A 20,944-nucleotide genomic window follows, 5' to 3' on the forward strand; every position below is an offset into this window, starting at 1 on the left:
TTAGAATGCTGGGTAGTTTGAAAGATCATAACTAATGTATCTCTGCAGCTACCTTTATTCAAACCTTTGGATCTTGGCCATCAAGTTCAGGAAATTGGTTGGATTTTAGTCCCATTAGGTTCTCTAGCACCCTCTCTGTCCTAATATTAATTGCTTTATGATTTTCATTCTCATTAGGATAGTTCCTCACTATTTTTGATGTTCTTTTTGGTGTCATCAGAATCTCTAAAACAACAAATAAAATGGCAATTTTATCACAGCATATTTTTAAAAATAGAAATTACTGCCCTGGTTAACTCCTGAGGTGGCTGATCATTCACTCACAGGATTTAATTGCTCTCATAATAAATAATGTCCATCTCCTTTTTACTTTCAACAGTTGAGGTTCCTGTGGAAGTAATGAACCTTTCTGGGACTTACTCTCTTTGAGCTATAGAATGGGTCTAATTCTTCCAGAGGTTCTGCAATTAAGTTTGAAGGGAGGTCTCCATAAATAAATGGCAAGAGTTTGCCAGCCTCCAGATCACTTTTGGGTTGGGGTTTGTCATCTTCATCTTCTACCGGTGGTTTTGTTGCCTTTTCAGCTTTTTCCTTAGCAATTCTTTTCTCAATTTCAGCCAAAGATTCTCTGGTGAATTTGCGTAAACTGTCGGGCCCCGGATGAGTGAGGAAACATGCCATCTTCTCATTCTGTAGCCCTTCAATCTGTGTCAATCAATCTCCTCAGCAAAACGGCTGTACTTCAGAAATAACAAATTAATCTGTGAAAAGGAAATAAGATATTTTGGTGACATAAGTATTACATACAGAAAATTGCTCATTAATCAACAACGATACATAATGACCATAACGTTCCTAAGAATTGACTCAAAAAGAAGCGCAGTGATTACAACAGTCATCAACGTTCAAGGTCTGCTGTGGAAAGTCTACTGACAATTTGTGTACAATATAAGGTCTAAAACCATCCCTGAAAAATACAGATACAAATTCAATATACTACAAAAACTAATTTCTAATGTAACAGTAATCTGTGGAATTTCTCTGACCAACAGAGCATTTCCTCTTAATTTCATCTGTTTTATTAAACAGCTAAAAGACATGACACACCCAGACTCAGTCTCCATGAAAATTGGCCAAAAAGAAAGAAACAAAATATTTTGCAGTGCTGATTAATATTTCCCAATCAATCATGAATTTGCAGATGACACAAAAATAGGTGGGATGGTAAATTGCAGTGAGGAAATAACAACCTTACAATAGATACAGATAGATTAGGAGAGTGGGCCAAAATGTGGCAGATGGAGTTTAACATAGATAAGTGTGAGGTCATGCATTTGGGTCGAAAAAATGGGAATGTGGCCTGTGATTTTAATGGGGAAAGTCTTCAGGTGCTCCGGTGCAGAGGGATCTAGGTGTACTTGTTCATGAGTTACAGAAAACTAGCATGCAAGTATAGCAGATAATGAAGAAAGTGAATAAATGTTTTTTTTGTTAAAGGAATGGAATATAAAGGCAAGGAAGTATTGTTGCAACTATACAAGTTATTGGTGAGACTGCACCTGGAGTATTGTGTACAGTTTTGGTCCCCTTATCTGAGGGAAGATGTAATGGCAGTGGAGGTTCACTAGATTGATCCTAGAGATGAGGGGTTTGTTGTATGAAGAGAGGTTGAACAGATTCATAGAATCCCTAGAGTGTGGAAACAGGCCATTTGGCCCAACAAATCTACACCGATCCTCTGAAGAGTAACCCACCCAGACCCATTCCCCTACCATATTACTCTACATTTCCCCTGATTAACATACCTAACCTATACACCCCTGAACACTATGGGCAACTTCCATGGCCAATTCACCTAACCTACACATCTTTAGACTGTGGGAGGAAACTGGAGCATCCAGAGGAAATCCTTGCAGACACAGAAAATGAGCAACACCACACAGACGGTCGCCCGAGGCTGGAATCAAACCTCGGTTCCCAGCGCTGTGAGGCAGCAGTGCTAACTACTGAGCCACCGTAGTTTAACCCTGGAATTTAGAAGAATGAGGGGAGATCAAATCGAGGTATTCAAGATGTAGCAAATTTAAACAGACTTGAGGAGAAGCTACCTCTCCCAAAGGGTTGTAAATCTGTGGAATTTGTTACCCCAAAGTGCAGTGGATACTGGGACAGTGAGTAAGTTTAAGGAGGAGCTAGACAGATTTTTAATTGGCAATGGTATGAAGGGATGTGGAGAGAAGGCAGGAAAATCGGGGTGAGGGGCATATCAGCCATGATTGAATGGCAGAACAGGCTCAATGGCCTAATTCTGCTCCTATATCTTATGAACAAACTTAGAGAATGCTTGTTGGATCTCATTAAAAATGATATTTGTTTTAAAGGAAAATTACAAAACTGATACTTGAGGAACATGCTAACATATTAGGAGAAAATTATTGCAGATGCTGGAATCTGTTCTGAAAACAAAAATTCCTGGAGATCACAGCAGGTCAGGCAGCATCTGTGCAGAGACAGCAATCTAACATTCGAATCTAGATGACTCTTCATCAGAGCTAATATATTAGTTTGCCTCTAATGTCTGTGGTGTAAATGAGGAGTGCTTGATTTGTGTTGGGAGCAGAAATGGTTACAAACTATAAAATAGTGAAAAGTATCACACCTCATTTGCTGTCTCAGATAAAGTATCTCATCACACTATTGAAAGAACAATATGAGAGACTCCCAGTGTGCTTGCCTATATTTATTTCCCAATGAGAAGTTACTAAAATAAATTATTTGGTCACTTTGCAAAGGCTTTGTCGTGATTTTATTGTCACTCATGCAATAACTCATTAGCTTACTGTGTGCTAATTGAATACATAATTGTTAGATGACAATAGCGACCACACCTCAGAAGTGCTTAAAATCTTGTGAAGCTTTAGGAAGTCCTGACATTGTGAAATGTGTTTTACATAAATGCAAGTTCTTTTTGTTATAGAATCACAGAGTTGGCCTACACTTGCAGGAGGAGTTGGGGTCTGCTGGGAAATGTAAAGAGGGCATTGAGAAGACTAAATTCATGAAGAGCAGGATTTCCATTTCTAAGTCACAGGATGCCCTACCTTCTCCAGTTGATGACCAAATTGTTTGATTGTCAGCTCCATCAGGGCAGGCAGTGCCAGAGCTCTGTAATCAGTACTGATGGGATGGTAGGTAAGACCATGAATGGAACACCAAATGTAGGTAAGTCAGGGTTGCTGTAAAGGTATGGTTTTGCCAGCCTGGTGTGGGGATGAGGAGGGTGGAGAGGTTGGTTTTAAAGTAGATGAGAGTAGAAGAAAGTGGGATACTGTCCTCTGGGGGGGAACAGCCCCACTAGAAAAGTGTACTCTCCCAAGCTAGTAGGCCCTTCCTTCCAGTTGTAAGCAGCTTTTAAAAAATGACTAGTCTTAAGCCTGCATCAATCATATTTTTAGTATAGATAGGGTAATATTAAGGTCAGTTGACTTTTTAACAAGCTAAATTGACCCTTATCAATGGTTTACATTATTGGACTGCAATGTTGGTATTTGCCTGCACTCTGCAATATGAGGTTGATGGGCATTTGATGGGGAAGGTGGTAGGCTGGGCACCTGCCCTATTTTACATATATCCTCCTCCCCACAAAACCACACCTGATAGGGGCATGTAACATCCAGCCCATTGTTATAGTACAGAGAGAGGCCTTTCAGCCCATAGCACTTGCACTGACCTTGTGAATGAGTAATACATCTTCAGGCAATCCCCTGCCTTCTCTTATTATCCCTGCAAACTTTCCTTTTCAAATAACAATATAATTCTCTTTGAATTGCCTTGATTGAATCTCTCCACCACACTCTGTGCCTGCACATTCTAATCTTAGCACTCGCTACATATAAAAGCTGCTCCTCCTGTCTTCATTTTTTTTTGTCAATCAATATACACCTGTTCGTGCTCAATCTTGACCCTTCCACCAAGGGGAAGGCTTTCTGTCTGTCTAGACTCCTCGTGGTTTTTAATGTCTCTATCAAATCTCCTGTCAACTTTCTCTACCCAAAGAAATCACCTTTGCCAAATAAAAATCTCTCTGCAAGGTTTGTGAAGGTTTGTAGCTTAGGTTGAGGTTTAGGGTGTAGGTTTGCTCGCTGAGCTGTAGGTTTGATATCCAGACGTTTCATTACCTGGCTAGGTAACATCATCAGTGACGAACTCCAAGTGAAGCAAAGCTGTTTTCTCCTGCTTTCTATTCATATCTTTCTCCTGGAGTTTGTGGTGATGTCATTTCCTGTTCATTTTCTGAGGGGTTGATAGATGGCATCTAGATCTATGTGTTTGTTTATGGCATTGTGGTTGGAGTGCCAGGCCTCTAGGAATTCTCTGGTATGTCTTTGCTTAGCCTGTCCCAGGATAGATGTGTTGTCCCAGTCAAAATGGTGGTTTTTTTCATCTGTGTGTAGGGCTATGAGGGAGAGTGGGTCGTGTCTTTTTGTGGCTAGCTGATGTTCGTGTATCCTGGTGGCTAACTTTCTTCCTGTTTGTCCTACATAGTGTTTGTGGGATTTTGTAGATGACGTTGGTTTTGTCCATGGGTTGTACTGGGTCTTTTAAGTTTGTTAGTTTTTGTTTGAGAGTGTTGATGGGTTTTTGTGCTACTAGGATTCCGAGGGGTCTCAGTAGTCTGGCTGTCATTTCTGAGACTTCTTTGATGTATGGTAAGGTGGTTAGGGTTTCTGGCTGTGTTTGGTCTGCTTGTCGTGCTTTATCCTGGGACAGGCTAAGCAAAGACATGCCAGAGAATTCCTAGTGGCCTGGCACTCCAACCACAACGCCATAAACAAACACATAGATCTAGATACCATCTCTCAACCCCTCAGAAAACAAACAGGAAATGGCATCACCACAAACCCCAGGAACCCTATCCAGGAGAAAGATATAAATAGAAAGCAGGAGACAACAGCTTCACTTCACTTGGAGGTCGCCACTGATGATGTTACCTAGCCAGGTAATGAAACGTCTGGATATCAAACCTACAGCTCAGCGAGCAAATCTATACCCTAAAAGTCTCTCTATCTCAAATTCTGAGATTTTCAGTTAAATCCCAGGCTCTCCAGCACATTTTGTGTCAAAAACTATAACCTGTCATTACCCCGAAACATCAGGTTCTCATTTTAACATTAACCCCTTGCTGCAATCCCTCAACAGAGCAAAAAGTGTGACCATGGACCTACCTTTGCAATTTATTTTAGTAATTTTGAATACCTCATTTCGATCACTCCATAAACTACTACACTTAAAGGCTTACAAGATTAGTTTAAGTAATCGATTATAATGATCCCTGGAATGGTAGGTCTAACATACGAGGAACGGCTGAGGATTCTGGGATTGTATTCATTGGAGTTTAGAAGATTAAGGGGAGATCTAATAGAAACTCACAAGATAATACATGGCTTAGAAAGGATGCTAGGAAATTGTTTCCGTTAGGCGAGGAGACTAGGACCCATGGACACGGCCTTAGAATTAGAGGGGGCAAATTCAGAACAGAAATGCGGAGACATTTCTTCAGCCAGAGAGTGGTGGGCCTGTGGAAGTCATTGCCACGGAGTGCAGTGGAGGCTGGGACGCTAAATGTCTTCAAGGCAGAGATTGATAAATTCTTGATATCACAAGGAATTAAGGGCTACGGAGAAAATGTGGGTAAGTGGAGTTGAAATGCCCATCAGCCATGATTGAATGGCGGAGTGGGCCGAATGGCCGAATGGCCTTACTTCCGCTCCTATGTCTTGTGGTCTTATAATTTAACCCTCTTCAGCCATTATCATTCTAATGGGCCAACTTTGTGACCCCTCCAATATATTCCCTTATATGCACTGGCAAGTTCTAAACACAATACTGTTGATAATAAAATCAGAAAATGCCAAAGAAACTCAGCATCATTTGCAGATGAGAGAGAAATAAAGTTAATGCTTCAAGTCCAATATGGCCTTTTCCTCAGAACATTACTTTAGTTATATTCCAGCCATAACTGCTACCCTGTTGTACACATAAAAGTTCCATGACATGCTAATCTCCAAATGAAAGAAAATAATCAGTTGCCTGGATATTGTCTTTCTACGTTAGCTCTGAGTTTGTGCTCTCAATGCTGGCTCAATGGAGATTAATTTTCTTAGTTTTACATATATAATTAAAATGATGTTTATGACTTAAATTTATCCAGTGATCCTTTATACCTGTATTGCAGTAAATAATTCATTTGTAAATAATCTTTGAGAGACTGGGAGTATAGCGAGGACACTGTTCTTCACAAGACATGTAATATTGAAGATTCCGCTGCTTTGGGTGGCCTTATAACCTAATAAGAAGATAGTGCAGTTAGAAATCCCAATCAAATGCACCAGTTAAGCCAATGGATGATCTCAAGAAATTTGGCTCTTCAAGCTCGAAAACGTGGCTTCTAAGCAGATAATCCAACTTAAGATACAAAGATACAAAGATACTTAAGACACAAAGCAGCAAACCATATGGGCAACAGAAGTCTGGAAACCAACCTCAAACTAATCAGTGATAGCAAGCTCAATGGAGCACACTGAAAAGTTTTGTTTTGCAAACAGTACAGCAGATCTTACCATAGTAAAATCATTGGGTAATCGAACAGAGCATGGAATACAAAGTTATGGCTGCAAAGAAGGTGCACAAAGAGCAAGGTCAACATTTAGATTTGAAATTGGAGAGTCAGCAATCTAACAACAGCTGTTCTTGAACCTGTTGGTATGTGTGTTTAAGCTTTTGTATCTTCTGCCTGATCGAAGAGGCTGGAAGAGATTATAACCAGGCTGGAAGGGGTCTTTGATGATATTGGTTGCCTTTCCGAGGCATTCAGAAGTGCAGATGGAGTCAATGGATGGAAGGTTGGCTTGTGTGATGGACTGAGCTCTGTTCACAACTCTCCACGGTTTCTTACAGTCCTGAGCAGAGCAGTTGCTGTAGCACATAACTCAGCCAAACAGGTGGATTATCCCTGGAAATTCCTGCGATATGGGAAAAGTACAATTGGGGGAACCTCCTGGTTAGCCATGCTTGACACAGAGTGACAGCCATCAAAATACAGTCTCTGGCGACATACTTGTGACCTGTTCTAGAAAGAACTTTGTCTTGAAACAGATGTAAAGGTGCTTTGTCTACTTGATGAACCATGAGGCACCAGAATAGTAAAGAAGAAAAACAAAGAAGTGGAGAGCAAACTTGGGGGGAAAAAATCGGATATCATAATGGGGGAGCAGTGTTCTGGTTATGCTGTTTGAGTGACTGAAGATACAGCTAGAAAACAGCACATTTTGTCAGAGCTTTGTAAAGTGTTCCCTTTTTACACTGATATTACTTACACATTGTCAGGATGAATGCAAAATGAAAAGCTTTTCTCAGCAAAACACAGGTCCTGTTCCACCAAATGGGTATTTGTATTAAGAAATTTTGGAAGACTCTCCTGATGTGTTTCCATTGTATTAATGTTGTGACAGCAGTTACTCCTCAAATGCGTTTTGTTTTTTTGCATTTTGAGAAGCACTTGCCTACTTTTCAAACCTGCAGTTACACCAGCTTCTGTTGATGACAGTACATTTGTCTCTGAGCCTGGGAAAGCAGTATCCATTTCTACGCAACAATTAATGGGGCATTTCACAGCTGCCAGGACGTTAATAAAAGACTGCCTTCATATGGAGCCAAGGATCTAAATATTCAAACTAATCCCCTGCCTAACTCATGAAATACAAAAGGAAAACAAAATATGGAAATTACATGAAAAAGGCAGAGAACTGGTAAGGTCATATGCGAATAAGGTAATGAATAACTCCATGATACATGTTTAGAAGCTAATGAAAAGAAGTTTGTTAAATAATTTCTCACAAAAACCACATTCTTTATTTTATCTATTTTCAAGATGGCAGATAATCAACTCTGGTATTTATATCCCACTTGTCACCACTTCAGAAAATCCAAAGCACTTTTTTGGAAGTGGTCAAGTAGAGAAAGCTATAAAATTGTGCGCACAGTATGCTCTCCCTGAGCATCAATAAGATAAAATGAGAAAATGTCCATTCCAATGGTGATGGATGAATCAAAAATGTTAGCCAGGTTATTCTCCTGTGCTTTGTTGAGGAGCGTTATATTTTTCATATGCACCTGAGAGGGTAAACAGTTCTTTGATTTAACATCTATCTAAAAGGTACAATATTTTCTTCAGTACCACATTGAACTATTTGTCTTTATTACACAACCAAATCTTGAGAGCAACTTGAACCCAAAACCTTCTAACTTAGGGGCAAGAGTATGATCACTGTGCCAAGATTGACATGACTCCAGTTGTACTGTGTGGTTTATCTATACCAGAGAATCATTTTAAGAGACAATTCTATAATATGGCGCAATGACACCAGGGATGAAAGTTTTACCATCCCTACGGAGGGCAATGTCAATATAATGGCAGGCAGAATGGCCAGAGTTTCAAAACTGCCATCGGATCTCCCATAGCCATCACCTTGACAGATTCGGTGGAACCTGAAATGTGCACAAAAATTAATGTCAGGACTTCTGTGTTGATACCTACCCCAATATGCTATTTCCTGGATTTTAAACTTTCTTGTGAGGTCGGTGGTTTTCTTAAACCTCTATAAATCATATTATGTCAGTAGGCTCATGAACCATGAATGCTGCCTGTTTTTGGAGTCAGGAAGGTTTTGCTTGGTTCAGATAAATTGTCAACATCACATGCTGTATAATCATTTAAAAATGTTTCTAGTGTAGCTTTTGACGAGAAGGCTTTGTTCTGGCAATTTCTCTGGTCCATATGCACCAACCAACCTCACCTTCCTGTAGCCATCCATTTCAGCTACCCCTCCCAACACCCCCCAAACCCCTTGCACCACCCCCCCCACCCCCAAAAGATATGTCCATTCTGGGCCTCCTGCACTGTCTAAATAAGGCCACCCACAAACTGGAGGAGGAACACCTCACCTTCCACCTCGGGAGCCTACAACCACATGGCCTCAAACATTGAATTCACTAGCTTCCAAAGACCCCTCCCCCCATCCCAGCCCAGATCCAACTTGGCTCTGCCCTCTTGAGCTGACATACCTATCCATCTTGCTTCCCACCTATCCACTCCATACTTCCCAATGATCTATCACAATCACCTCCGACCTTCGCCCCCCTCCCCTATTACCATCCCAAACACCTTTCCCCAAGCCCCATTCACCCCATTTATTTCTCAGGCCCCTTCTCCCTTCCCGGTTCTGATGGAAGATTAAACCCAAAATGTCAACTCTCTTGTTCCTCAGATGCTGCCTGACCTGCACTTGATCGACTGACTTTTCCAACATCTGCATTCTCACTATCTCCCTTTTTTCTAAACAGGTAAGTATTCACTAAATTGACCAACGTTGTGAAAGTGTTCTAATGAATTAGAATACTTTAACTACTGAATTGGTTTCTCTTCTACATTCAACAGTATTTAGATTAAAATCTTAAGTGTGTCATTTATAGCTTTTGCTTTAATCTTTACACTGATTCACTGTCAAGTCATCTGTTCAGTGTTTTGAGCAGTATGCTAGTTCATCAATCTGTTCAGATTACTTCAAAGGTTTTTATATATTCAACTCTACAGACATTTTCTATTCATCTGATATGGAATCTCAGTATTTAAACTTCAGATTTAAATCCCTGATGGGTCAATTCAGTTCAGGACACTGCTCCCATGGGCACTGTGAGCTTTTGTTTTGATTTGCATTTTTATGAGCAGTTAATAGCATTATCTTATTTTGTTGAGGTTTTTGAGTGACCTTTTGTTTATTTTGGCAGTTTTATGAGCACTTAAGTTGAATTATTTTTCTCAAGTGCACTTTGAATTTTAATGTTTCAATGAGAGTTTCACAAGCATATCAAAGACTACCCAATGTTGTGTGTCAGTGCCTATGGCCACTATGGAGAGGACAAGGGTGTTTACAAAGCAAGGGAAAGTTGGCCTAACACGCAGTCAGTATTGGACTAATTCCCCGGTGAATGAAAACAGGCTTCAGGCCTGCTTCGCGATGCAGAGGCCCTGATAGCTTATCATGGAAATAGTGTAGTCAGGAATAGGTGCAGGTCTACAAGATCAGAAAATGGCCCAACTCATGACTCTCACCTTGAAGGGCAAGATTCAGGCCCAGTTCCATGCTTCAACATGGCCACAGTACGCAAGATTATGAGTTCACAGTTTGTTTTGTCAGTTAATGTCTTTGAATTAGGAGATGAGAAACATATTATACCTTTCAGCATCTCAGGCTATCGCTAAGCAGTTTACAGCCAATGACAAACTTTTCTGAGTTTAGTCATCATTGTAATCAGAGAATCTTGCCAGACAGGATTTATAAGCAGCAGTATGATAACGGCCAGATAATTTATATCAATTATGATGGGGGAGAAATATTGGTCAGCATGCTGCTCCGGCTCCCTTACCCTTTGAGTGGCCCAGGAAGAGGCAATTGGCTAAAAGTGCCATAGTACATCGGCAGAACATGCCAACTAGCCAATTGGAAACCACAACTGATAGAAGATGGAACGGCATGGTGGCTCAGTGGTTAGCACTACAGCCTCACAGCACCAGGGACCCAGGTTCGATTCCAGCCTCGGGTGACTGTTTGTGTGGAGTTTGTACGTTCTCCCTGTGTCTGCGTGGGTTTTCTCCGGGTGCTCTGGTTTCCTCCCACAGTCCAAAGATGTGCAGGTGAGGTGGATTGGCCATGCTAAATTGCCCATAGTGTTAGGAGCATTAGTCAGAGGGAAATAGGTCTGTGTGGGTTACTCTTCAGAGTGTTGGTGTAGACTTGTTGGTCCAAAGGGCCTGTTTCCACACTATAAGAAATCTAATCTAGCAGCAGCAATGTTTATATTGATGCATGATAGCCATTGAACATCTCTGCATACGTGCACATCCACTGAGGATTCTACTGTCTCCGGAGCATCAATTTACAACTTTAAAAAAAAATTTCAGCCCATGAGCATGTTGACCCATTTCCGAGCATCTCAGCAGTATCACCAGCCAGTGAAGAAATTGACACATTTACAATAAGTTTTGATTACTTCACTGAAATACCAAACAGGAAATTTGTACAAATAAATGTATGTGTTTGTGGCTAAAATCATGTGGGACAATTCAAAGTTTACGGGCAGAATGTTATAAGGGTCTGGGTGACATGGGCTATGGTGAGAAATGAAGGAGAGCCACGTGAGAAGTCAACCAAGGTTATTCTCAACATTAGAAGAAGCTTGTTGCATTTTCCAACTAAGATCTGAGTGTCAAGATGAGATTCTTTCTACTGAGCAATCAGGTATCTATGGACAGGTATCAGTGCTTGCCTCATTAATATGCAGCAACCTATCCTATCACCTACCATGAGGAAGCTCATGAACAATTCACCAAACTCATCAACTCGTCAACAATTCCTAACATCAAAGTCAGAGAATGTACCTGGCTCCTCCGTCTTGGATGTATGACACCAAGGTCTCAGGGTATGCTCCATGAGCAGCATGCACATAGCCAACATCCTCAAACATTGGCATGTGATAAATACCAGCCTCACCATCACGAATCATGGAACATCTCAGATCCACATGCTTCGCACTTAATACTGCACCTCATGGCACAGTAGTAATCATCAGTCCAGCGCTGATTCAAAGACTGTTATCATGCAGGGACAGATACTCAGCTTGTGGACTGGACCAGGCTGCATCTCAGAGCTTGTTCTCTTGTTCTCTTAATGCCCACTCACCTTGAGCATGCTCACAGTATCTCTGCCTTACCTCGCCTTGACATTTATCTCTTCAGCCAGAGATACCAGATTTAACAGTACTGCTGTGTTGCCATGATTATTTAACAAGGGTTTATGGTGGTTTTCAGAAGTCCTCAGTCAAGTTGAAGGAGATTCTCTTCAATCAGGGAGTCTCAACACAGTAAGACAAGGTCTGCCTCCAATACCAGTCCAAGGACTTTGGAAGCAGTCAGTCCTTTTAAGGTGAGAGGAGAGAGATTTTAAAAAAAGACAAGACGGGCAAATTTTTTACACAGAAGGTGGTTCACGTATGGAACGAACTTCCTGAGGAAGTGGTGGATGTAGTCATAGTTACAACGTTTAAGAGACCTTGGATAAGTACATGAAGGATATGGGCCAGAAACAGACACATGCAAATAGTTTAGTGGAGGATTATACTCAGCATGGACTGGTTGGACTATATGACTCTATGACTCTTCCTCCAATTATACACACTGCCTGCTATGCCATCTTTAAAATGGGAGCTGTTTACCATTGGTTCCAAATGGAGTCACATTCCTCTTTGCACATGAGCACTCAATGTATTGGACATAGCATTCACGCCCATGTCACAAGTATAGTAACAAATTAAAGTACAACAAATTCCTACAAATAACAATGAGATAATGACCAGATAATGAATTTTAGCGGGATAAATGTTTGTCAGAACACCAGGGAGCACTCTTCTGCTCTTTTTCAAGATAATGACACTCGCTCTTCCATGTCAACCTGGGAGGGCAGACAGGATCTCTGTTTAACACTTCATCTAAAAATTGCCACCTTAGATTGTGCAGCACCCCCTCAGTACTGCACTGAAGCTTCAGTCAAGATTTTTATGCTCACATTGCTGAAACATGATGAAAACCCACAATTCTCTGGCTCAGAGATGAGAATGCTAATGACACAGTCAAACCCAGGCTGAGTAGCTAATTCACAGCTGGAAAGAGACAGCTGCTGCTGGACTGAGAGAAGGTACACATTAACAGAACCATAAATCCAGTTCATGTAATGCAACTTCTCCCAAAATGTTTAGAATTACTTGAACATTTAAACACAAGCAATAAGACCTTCGCCAAAAGTGTTTTATTTCATTCACACTCTTGCTCTGACAGATGAAATGGGGATGGGAGGCCTTGTAAATGCATTATTCAGGACAGCAGCCAAAGTTTGATTATTTTTGCACATGCACTTGCTCTTTCAAAATTGGAAAGATGGAAACTGTTAGAATTTCTGCCAAGCATCTACAATCATTTACTTGTAGAACAGCCATTTATCCCACTTGTCCCAGGTTTCTGATGACCTTTGGTTGAATTTATGTCTGGAGAAATTGATGGCATATTTCTTTTTTAGCTTAACATTCTTTCATCAAATTAATGTGAAGAAGTTGAGATTTTACATGAAAATATGTGAAAAATTAGCCATTCATTCCCTGAAGCTCTCCTCTTCAGAACTGGCCAACCGAGATCAGTTGCTGGAACTCTTTCCCTTGTGTCAGAGATTGTTGGGTTCAAGCCAGCCTCTTTGATTAGAGCATGTCAGAGTACATTCAACAAACTGGTGTTCACAGTGGGAATTCATATTCAAAGAAGTGATTCTGATTCCTGACATCACTGTGAGCAGAACGCCAATGAATTAATCATGCAATTTGAGCTGGTAACACTGAGTTTGAGACACCAGCCCATATAACTGGAGGTAAAAGATCCCATGGGATAATGATGAGAGAGTTCTCTTACTATCCTGTCCTTTCTTCGTAACCATCACCGCCCAGAAAAAAAGTTGACCATTCTCTACATTTGCTGACTGCGGGATGTTGCTGTGCACAAAATGGCAGCAAAAATGGCTGAACAAACTTGTTCTGGCTATGGACAGAGTGCAATAAATGTTTACCAGACTGATTCCTGGGTTGGCATGACGGATGTGCAAAGAGGGAATTGCACTGGTTAGACTAAATTCACTGAAGAATGAGGGGCATCTCTTAGAAACCTTTAAAATTCTAACTGATTAAGTGCAGGAACAATGTCCTGAATGACTGGTGAGTCTAGAACTAGGAGCACAGTTTCAGGATACAGGGTAAACTCTTTAGGACATGAGATGAGGAGAAGTTCTTCACCTAGATAGTGGTGAGCCTATGGAATTCTCTGCCACAGAAAGAGATTGAAGGCAAAACACTGAATGGTTTCAAGGAGTAAAATATAATTCTTAGATCTAGATTTAAATTAATTTAATATTTTCACTTCTACCGAGTTACAGTGAAAATGGGATGATGTTACTACTTTCTAGATTCGTTTCAGATTACAGAATAAATTACTGAATAAATAGTATAAATGGTAAAGTACTGAATAAATTGAGATTACCAAAACTGAAACAGCTTTAAAAGTTAATCTTTCCCTATTCATAGACTTCACCCTCTCTGTTTCTCCAGTTGCTGAAGAAAGTGGGAACAGGGAACTGAGTTGCATGATCAGCCATGATTCTCCTGAAAGATGGAACAGGTTCAAAGAGCAAAATGGAGGACTCCTGCACCCATTTTCTATGTTTCTACATAATCATGTATATAATTAGTTACAGGAGAAAGTGAGGACTGCAGATGCTGGGGATTAGAGCTGAAAATGTGTTGCTGGAAAAGCGCAGCAGGTCAGGCAGCATCCAAGGAGCAGGAGAATCGACGTTTCGGGCATGAGCCCTTCTTCAGGAATGAGGAAAGTGTGTCCAGCAGGGTAAGATAAAAGGTAGGGAGGAGGGACTTGGGGGAGGGGCGTTGGAAATGCAAGAGGTGGAAGGAAGTTAAGGTGAGGGTGATAGGCCAGAGTGGGGGTGGGGGCGGAGAGGTCAGGAAGAAGATTGCAGGTTAGGAAGGTGGTGCTGAGTTTGAGGGTTGGGACTGAGACAAGGTGGGGGGAGGGGAAATGAGGAAACTGGAGAAATCTGAGTTCACCCCTTGTGGTTGGAGGGTTCCTAGGCGGAAGATGAGGCGCTCTTCCTCCAGCCGTCGTGTTGCTATGGTCTGGCGATGGAGGAGTCCAAGGACCTGCATGCCCTTGGTGGAGTGGGAGGGGGAGTTGAAGTGTTGAGCTACGGGGTGGTTGGGTTGGTTGGTCTGGGTGTCCCAGAGGTGTTCTCTGAAACGTTCCGCAAGTAGGCGGCCTGTCTCCCCAATATAGAGGAGGCCACATCGGGTGCAGCGGATGCAGTAAATGATGTGTGTGGAGGTGCAGGTGAATTTTTGGCAGATATGGAAGGATCCCTTGGGGCCTTGGAGGGAAGTAAGGGGGGAGGTGTGGGCACAAGTTTTGCATTTCTTGCGGTTGCAGGGGAAGGTGCCGGGAGTGGAGGTTGGGTTGGTGGGGGGTGTGGACCTGACGAGGGAGTCACGGAGGGAGTGGTCTTTTCAGAACGCTGATAGTGGAGGGGAGGGAAATATATCCCTGGTGGTGTGGTCCGTTTGGAGGTGGCGGAAATGACGGCGGATGATATGATGTATATGGAGGTTGGTGGGGTGTTAGGTGAGGACCAGTGGGGTTCCGTCCTGGTGGTGATTGGAGGGGCGGGGCTCAAGGGCGGAGGAGCGGGAAGTGGAGGAGATGTGGTGGAGAGCATCATCGACCACGTCTGGGGGGAAATTGCGGTCTTTGAAGAAAGAGGCCATCTGGGTTGTACGGTAATGGAACTGGTCCTCCTGGGAGCAGATGCGGCGGAGACGAAGGAATTGGGAATATGGGACGGCATTTTTACAGGGGGCAGGGTGGGAGGAGGTGTAGTCTAGGTAGCTGTGGGAGTCGGTCGGTTTATAGTAAATGTCCATGTTGATTCGGTCGCCTGAGATAGAAATGGAATGATCTAGGAAGGGGAGGGAGGAGTCCGAGACGGACCAGGTGAATTTGAGGTCGGGATGGAAGGTGTTGGTAAAGTGGATGAACTGTTCAACCTCCTCGTGGGAGCACGAGGCAGCGCCGATACAGTCATCGATGTAGCGGAGGAAAAGGTGGGGGATGGTGCCAGTGTAGCTGTGGAAGATGGACTGTTCCACATATCCTATGAAGAGGCAGGCATAGCTGGGGCCCATGCGGGTGCCCATGGCTACTCCTTTTGGTTTGGAGGAAGTGGGAGGATTGGAAAGAGAAGTTGTTCAGAGTGAGGACCAGTTCAGTCAGTCGAAGGAGGGTGTCAGTGGAAGGTACTGGTTGGTATGGCGGGAAAGGAAGCAGCGGAGGGCTTTGAGTCCTTCGTGATGGGGGATGGAGGTGTACAGGGACTGGATGTCCATGGTGAAGATAAGGTGTTGGGGACCGGTGAAGCGAAAATCATGGAGGAGGTGGAGGGCGTGGGTGGTGTCCCAAACATAGGTGGGGAGTTCTTGGACTAAGGGGGACAGGACCATGTTGAGGTATGCAGAGATGAGTTCGGTGGGGCAGGAGCAGGCTGAGACAATGGGTCGGCCGGGGCAGTCAGGTTTGTGGATTTTGGGCAGGAGGTAGAAACGGGTGGTGCGGTGAGGTTGGAGGCGGTGGATGGGAGATCCCCTGAGGAGATGAGGTTATGGATGGTCTGGGAGATGATGGTTTGGTGGTGGGAGGTGGGGTCATGGTCAAGGGGGCAGCAGGAGGAGGTGTCCGCAAGCTGGCTTTTAGCCTCAGCTGTGTAAAGATCGGTGCGCCAAACTACCACCGTGTCTCCCTTGTCTGCCGGTTTTATAGTGAGGTTGGGGTTGGAACGGAGGGAGTAGAGGGCTGCACATTCCGAGGGTGAGAGGTTGGAGTGGGTGAGAGGGGTGGACAGATTGAGGCGGTTAATGTCGCGGCGGCAGTTGGCTATGAAGAGATTGAGGGCAGGTAAGAGGCCAGCACGGGGTGTCCAGTTGGATGGGGTGTGTTGGAGGCGGGAGAAGGGGTCGTCAGAGGGTGGGCGAGAATCCTGGTTGAAGAAGTAGGCGCGGAGGCAAAGGCGGCAGAAGAATTGTTCGATCGCGAGCTGGCGTTTAGCCTCAGCCGTGTAAAGATCGGTGCGCCAATTAGTTACAATGAGTTCCAATCAAGTGAGGAGTTTCCCACTTTTTGTTTGATTTGTTGAAAAGGATATAGCTACCAAATCAGTGTGTGTTTTTTATGTTCACCTCACAAAGAAGCAGTGCTCTGAATGCTTGTGATTTCAAATAAACCTGTTGGACTATAATCTGGTGTCGTGTGACTTCTGAATTTGTCCACCAGATCACAAGGTTTCTCAAAGTTCTTTTAAAAAGGAAAATAGACAAGATACTAATCTTCATTTTATTTAACCTGGTTTAAGAAAAATAATTAAAATGGCTCTGACTTTCACATGCAGCCTCGAAGCTCACACCCAGATTACAAAGATAGAAAGTAGATAAGCTATTTGCAATCCAGCAGGTTCTTGGAGGTTTGGTGACTGGGCTAGCATCCAGGTGAACCCAGTGGTCCTCCTGCTTTGAACACAGTGCAGCTTAAAAGGTGTAGCCAGCTGAAGATAGAAACTGCTGAGCTGATTTACGCTCTCAGTTTACAGCACCTGGATAATGAAGGTCAGCAGAGAGGCTACAAAAGTTATAAGTTGTCTGGAAAGAGAGAAAGAGAGTCTGACAGACAGACAGAGAGCAGGAACCCATTCAGGGTGCTGGTCTGTCAGTGCCTCAGTTATTTGTCCTGCTCTGCTGCAAGAAACAATTGATTAAACAAATAAAATGCCAGGTTGCTTGCCACCTAACCTCCTCATTCCCACTGACTCATGGGCCAAATACAATTGTCACCACTGTATTATAGTTGACTGGCACACGTGTTAGGATTTGTCTGATTAAATTAATTTAATAGCCAGAGTCCCCACTGTCCAAGTGCTTATGCCTAAATGATTTATATCTGCACTGTTGAATATCCATGCGACTTCTGATGCTTTGCTAATAATGTAGGAGAAGAGTTTATATTCCAGCAGGAAAATCATTTTTGATGCATCTTTGCAGATGGGTTGACTCAATTTCAATGGTGAAGTCAGAAAGTACAGTGATGCAAATATGCAACCATTTTTGACTGTGGTCCCAAGTCACTTAAATGCAGCACTTAGCTTTTTAAAAGATTGAATAAATTTAAAAGTATTAAATAATTAAATATTGAATTTTTAAAAAAATAGGTTTTCAGCCAGTAAATCAAAAAAATCATTGTTTTGAAGGCTTCATAACTATATATGTATATAAGATTACCAGAATTAAATGCTTTTACTTTATTTCAATATTAACTTTACTCAAAGTTTGGGAGAAGATTTGTAGCTCGGGTGCTCGTTGTTGCGGTTCTATTCGCCGAGCTGGGAATTTGTGTTGCAGACATTTCGTCCCCTGTCTAGGTGACATCCTCAGTGCTTGGGAGCCTCCTGTGAAGTGCTTCTGCAATCTTTTCTCCAGCATTTGTAGTGGTTTGAATCTGCCGCTTCCGGTTGTCAGTTCCAGCTGTCCGTTGCAGTGGTCGGTATACTGGGTCCAGGTCGATGTGCTTATCGACCTGGACCCAATATACCGACCACTGCAATGGACAGCTGGAATTGACAACCAGAAGCGGCAGACTCAAGCCACTACAAATGCCGGAGAAAAGATCACAGAAGCGCTTCACAGGCGGCTCCCAAGCACTGAGGATGTCACCTAGACAGGGGCCGAAATGTCTGCAACACAAATTCCCAGCTCGGCGAACAGAACCACAACATTAAATTTACTTTGTGCAATATTACTCTATTTGGCTGCCTGCAGTAATTCCCATTCTGTCCATCATACACTTTTAAGTTGTATGGTGTAATGTAAATTCAGCACAAGTATTTTAAATATAGAATGATCGATACTGAGGGATGACTTACAAACTTGTAACCTGAGCAAAGGATTCGAATAACATGAATTATAAGCACAAGTTCAAACAATTTAGAACATCCATCTGAACCCCGAGGTTATGTTACGTCCTGGAACTCACTTCCTAGTATCTGTGAGATTTGATAACATAAACTGTTTTAATTAGGAGGCTGGGCTCTTATTTCAATATTTTGTCAATTTTGAGCTGGCAGGAGGTTTCAGTGCATACATCAGTTGCTGTTTGCAGTAGTCCATGGACAATATTGATATTCACAAAATGATATTATTTTCTTGTGGAGTCAACACAAGATAACAAAGTAAAATTGATAAATAATTGTCTCTAATCTAAAATCAATTTTGGCCTTTGCCCACCTGAGAACACTCAGCTCCTAGCTGACACAGTTAACGAGGATAGATCATAGAAATAACAGACAGGTCTTAGAGGATACATCATTGATGATCTGTCTTGGAGGACAGATCACACATAATGGATCACAGAGAACTGATCATTGTCAATAGATTATACTTCATGGAGGATAAATGTCCGAACTGGAGAACATGGAGGGTAGATCATACAAGAAAGATCACACAGGATAGAAGTTAGATTATACAGAATAGATCACTGGTATTAGATCATGGAGGATCAATGCAGAAGAATCAATACCAAAGGATGACTTACAAACTTGCAACCTGAGCAAAGGATTCAAATGACATAAATACAATATTCAAACAATCTAGAACCTCCATCTAACCTTTCAGGATGATAGCATTTCTGACCTCACCACCACTTGATATTGCCCACCAGCTAGCTAGCACAGACTCCTGCCATCTATGCTGAGATAATGTAAAGGCAAGACTTGTACGGCTGAAGCTGGTCAATGTGCTCTGGTGACATTATCTGGTGACATTATCTGTTTTTTTTTTGCCTCCTGAAAGTCACCAGTCTTCCACCAACTGTGCTGTTACCAATTTCTAGTTTTACAACAGAGTAAAGGACATGGAATACAGGCAGCAAGAGAACACACAATATTGCAACATCTGATTGATAAATTTGGTTTGCAATGTATGTTTTGTAGTGCAATTTATTTTAACACTGGCCGAATGAACACACTAATGGACTCTAACAGCAAAAGTAAGGTGAGAAACAGATCACAATTGGAGAATTGGGGTTGTATTCATTAGCAGCATTGTCAATGAGTTGTACAAAGACAGCCCAGTCAGAAGGTGGACAAATTAATTGCCTCCACCACATTCTGACCCCTTCTTCCTTTGCCTCCTGCTTCTAATGACCATATATTTATAAAGTTATTCCCTTTAAAATGACAAGGTCTCACAGCATGTATTCTGTTGAGAAATGTAGTTTCCACTGAACGGACCAGTCAGTGCAAGTGTATTTCTCGAGTCCAAATGGTTGTTCAATGATATTTTGTGAGGAAGTCTGGTTTTCATGCTATATATCATACTACATGAGTTTGAAGATTGCATGCTAAAGTCAGCAGTTTGCTGCCAATAAATGCTATTTATTTAGTCAAGTTGCTCAAATAGAGATGAAATGATGGACTATTATAGAGTTGAAAACATCACAATTGCTGCTAGGAGACTGATGTGACAAAGGGTGTACTTTTTTTTATTGTTTGAATTGTTTTAAAAAGAGAGACAGTTTAATGTGGGTCAGTTCTATGAAAAGTTCATTTTGAAACTGTGACCTAATTCAGCATTGCTCAGAAACCATGTGACTGCAAACCTGAATCATGTTAATGGAAGGATGTTTATGTTTTGTGCTTAAGGTAGGCAGTGTGGATACATTAAGACTATTAAGTTTGATTTCAGTTCAGTTCAGAAGAATCTGAAATAAAAACAGAAAATGCTGGAGCAATCCAACTGTTCCGCGAGCATTTTTTAAAAATCGTATGGATATTACTGGACAGGTCAGATTAGTTGCCCATCCCTAGGTGCCCAGAGGGTAGACTAAGTCAACCGTATTGCTGTGGGACTGGAGTCACAAGAAGGCCAGACCAGATAAGGATGACAGTTTCTTTCCTTCAAGGATATTAGTGATCCAGACTTTTTTACCACAATCAACAGTGGTTTCATGGACATCATTAGACTAGCTTTGTAAAATACATATATATTTTTAAATTGAATTCAAACTTCACCATCTGCCATGATGGAATTCAAGCCCAGGCCTCCAGCGCAGTAGCCTGTGGTTTGGGGGTCACTATTCTAGTGACATTACCACTATGCAACTAACGCCCCAAAGACAAAGAAGCAGAGT

The 20,944-nt window shown here is 42.2% G+C and overlaps 1 protein-coding gene across 3 annotated transcripts in view; it reads right to left on the minus strand.

Moving 5' to 3' along the window:
- The window catches only part of LOC140465888 (sodium channel protein type 4 subunit alpha-like), a 195,111-nt gene that overhangs the window by 118,381 nt on the left and 55,786 nt on the right, over nt 1–20,944 (minus strand). For all 3 annotated transcript variants that reach the window (XM_072561788.1, XM_072561789.1, XM_072561790.1), the window contains one exon: nt 421–761. In XM_072561788.1, the coding sequence (XP_072417889.1) occupies nt 421–681 (261 nt within the window). In that variant the 5' untranslated portion in view covers nt 682–761. The remainder of the gene's footprint in view (nt 1–420; nt 762–20,944) is intronic.

The sequence above is a fragment of the Chiloscyllium punctatum genome, chromosome 42 (assembly GCF_047496795.1).
Source record: "Chiloscyllium punctatum isolate Juve2018m chromosome 42, sChiPun1.3, whole genome shotgun sequence".
NCBI classification, from domain to species: domain Eukaryota; kingdom Metazoa; phylum Chordata; class Chondrichthyes; order Orectolobiformes; family Hemiscylliidae; genus Chiloscyllium; species Chiloscyllium punctatum.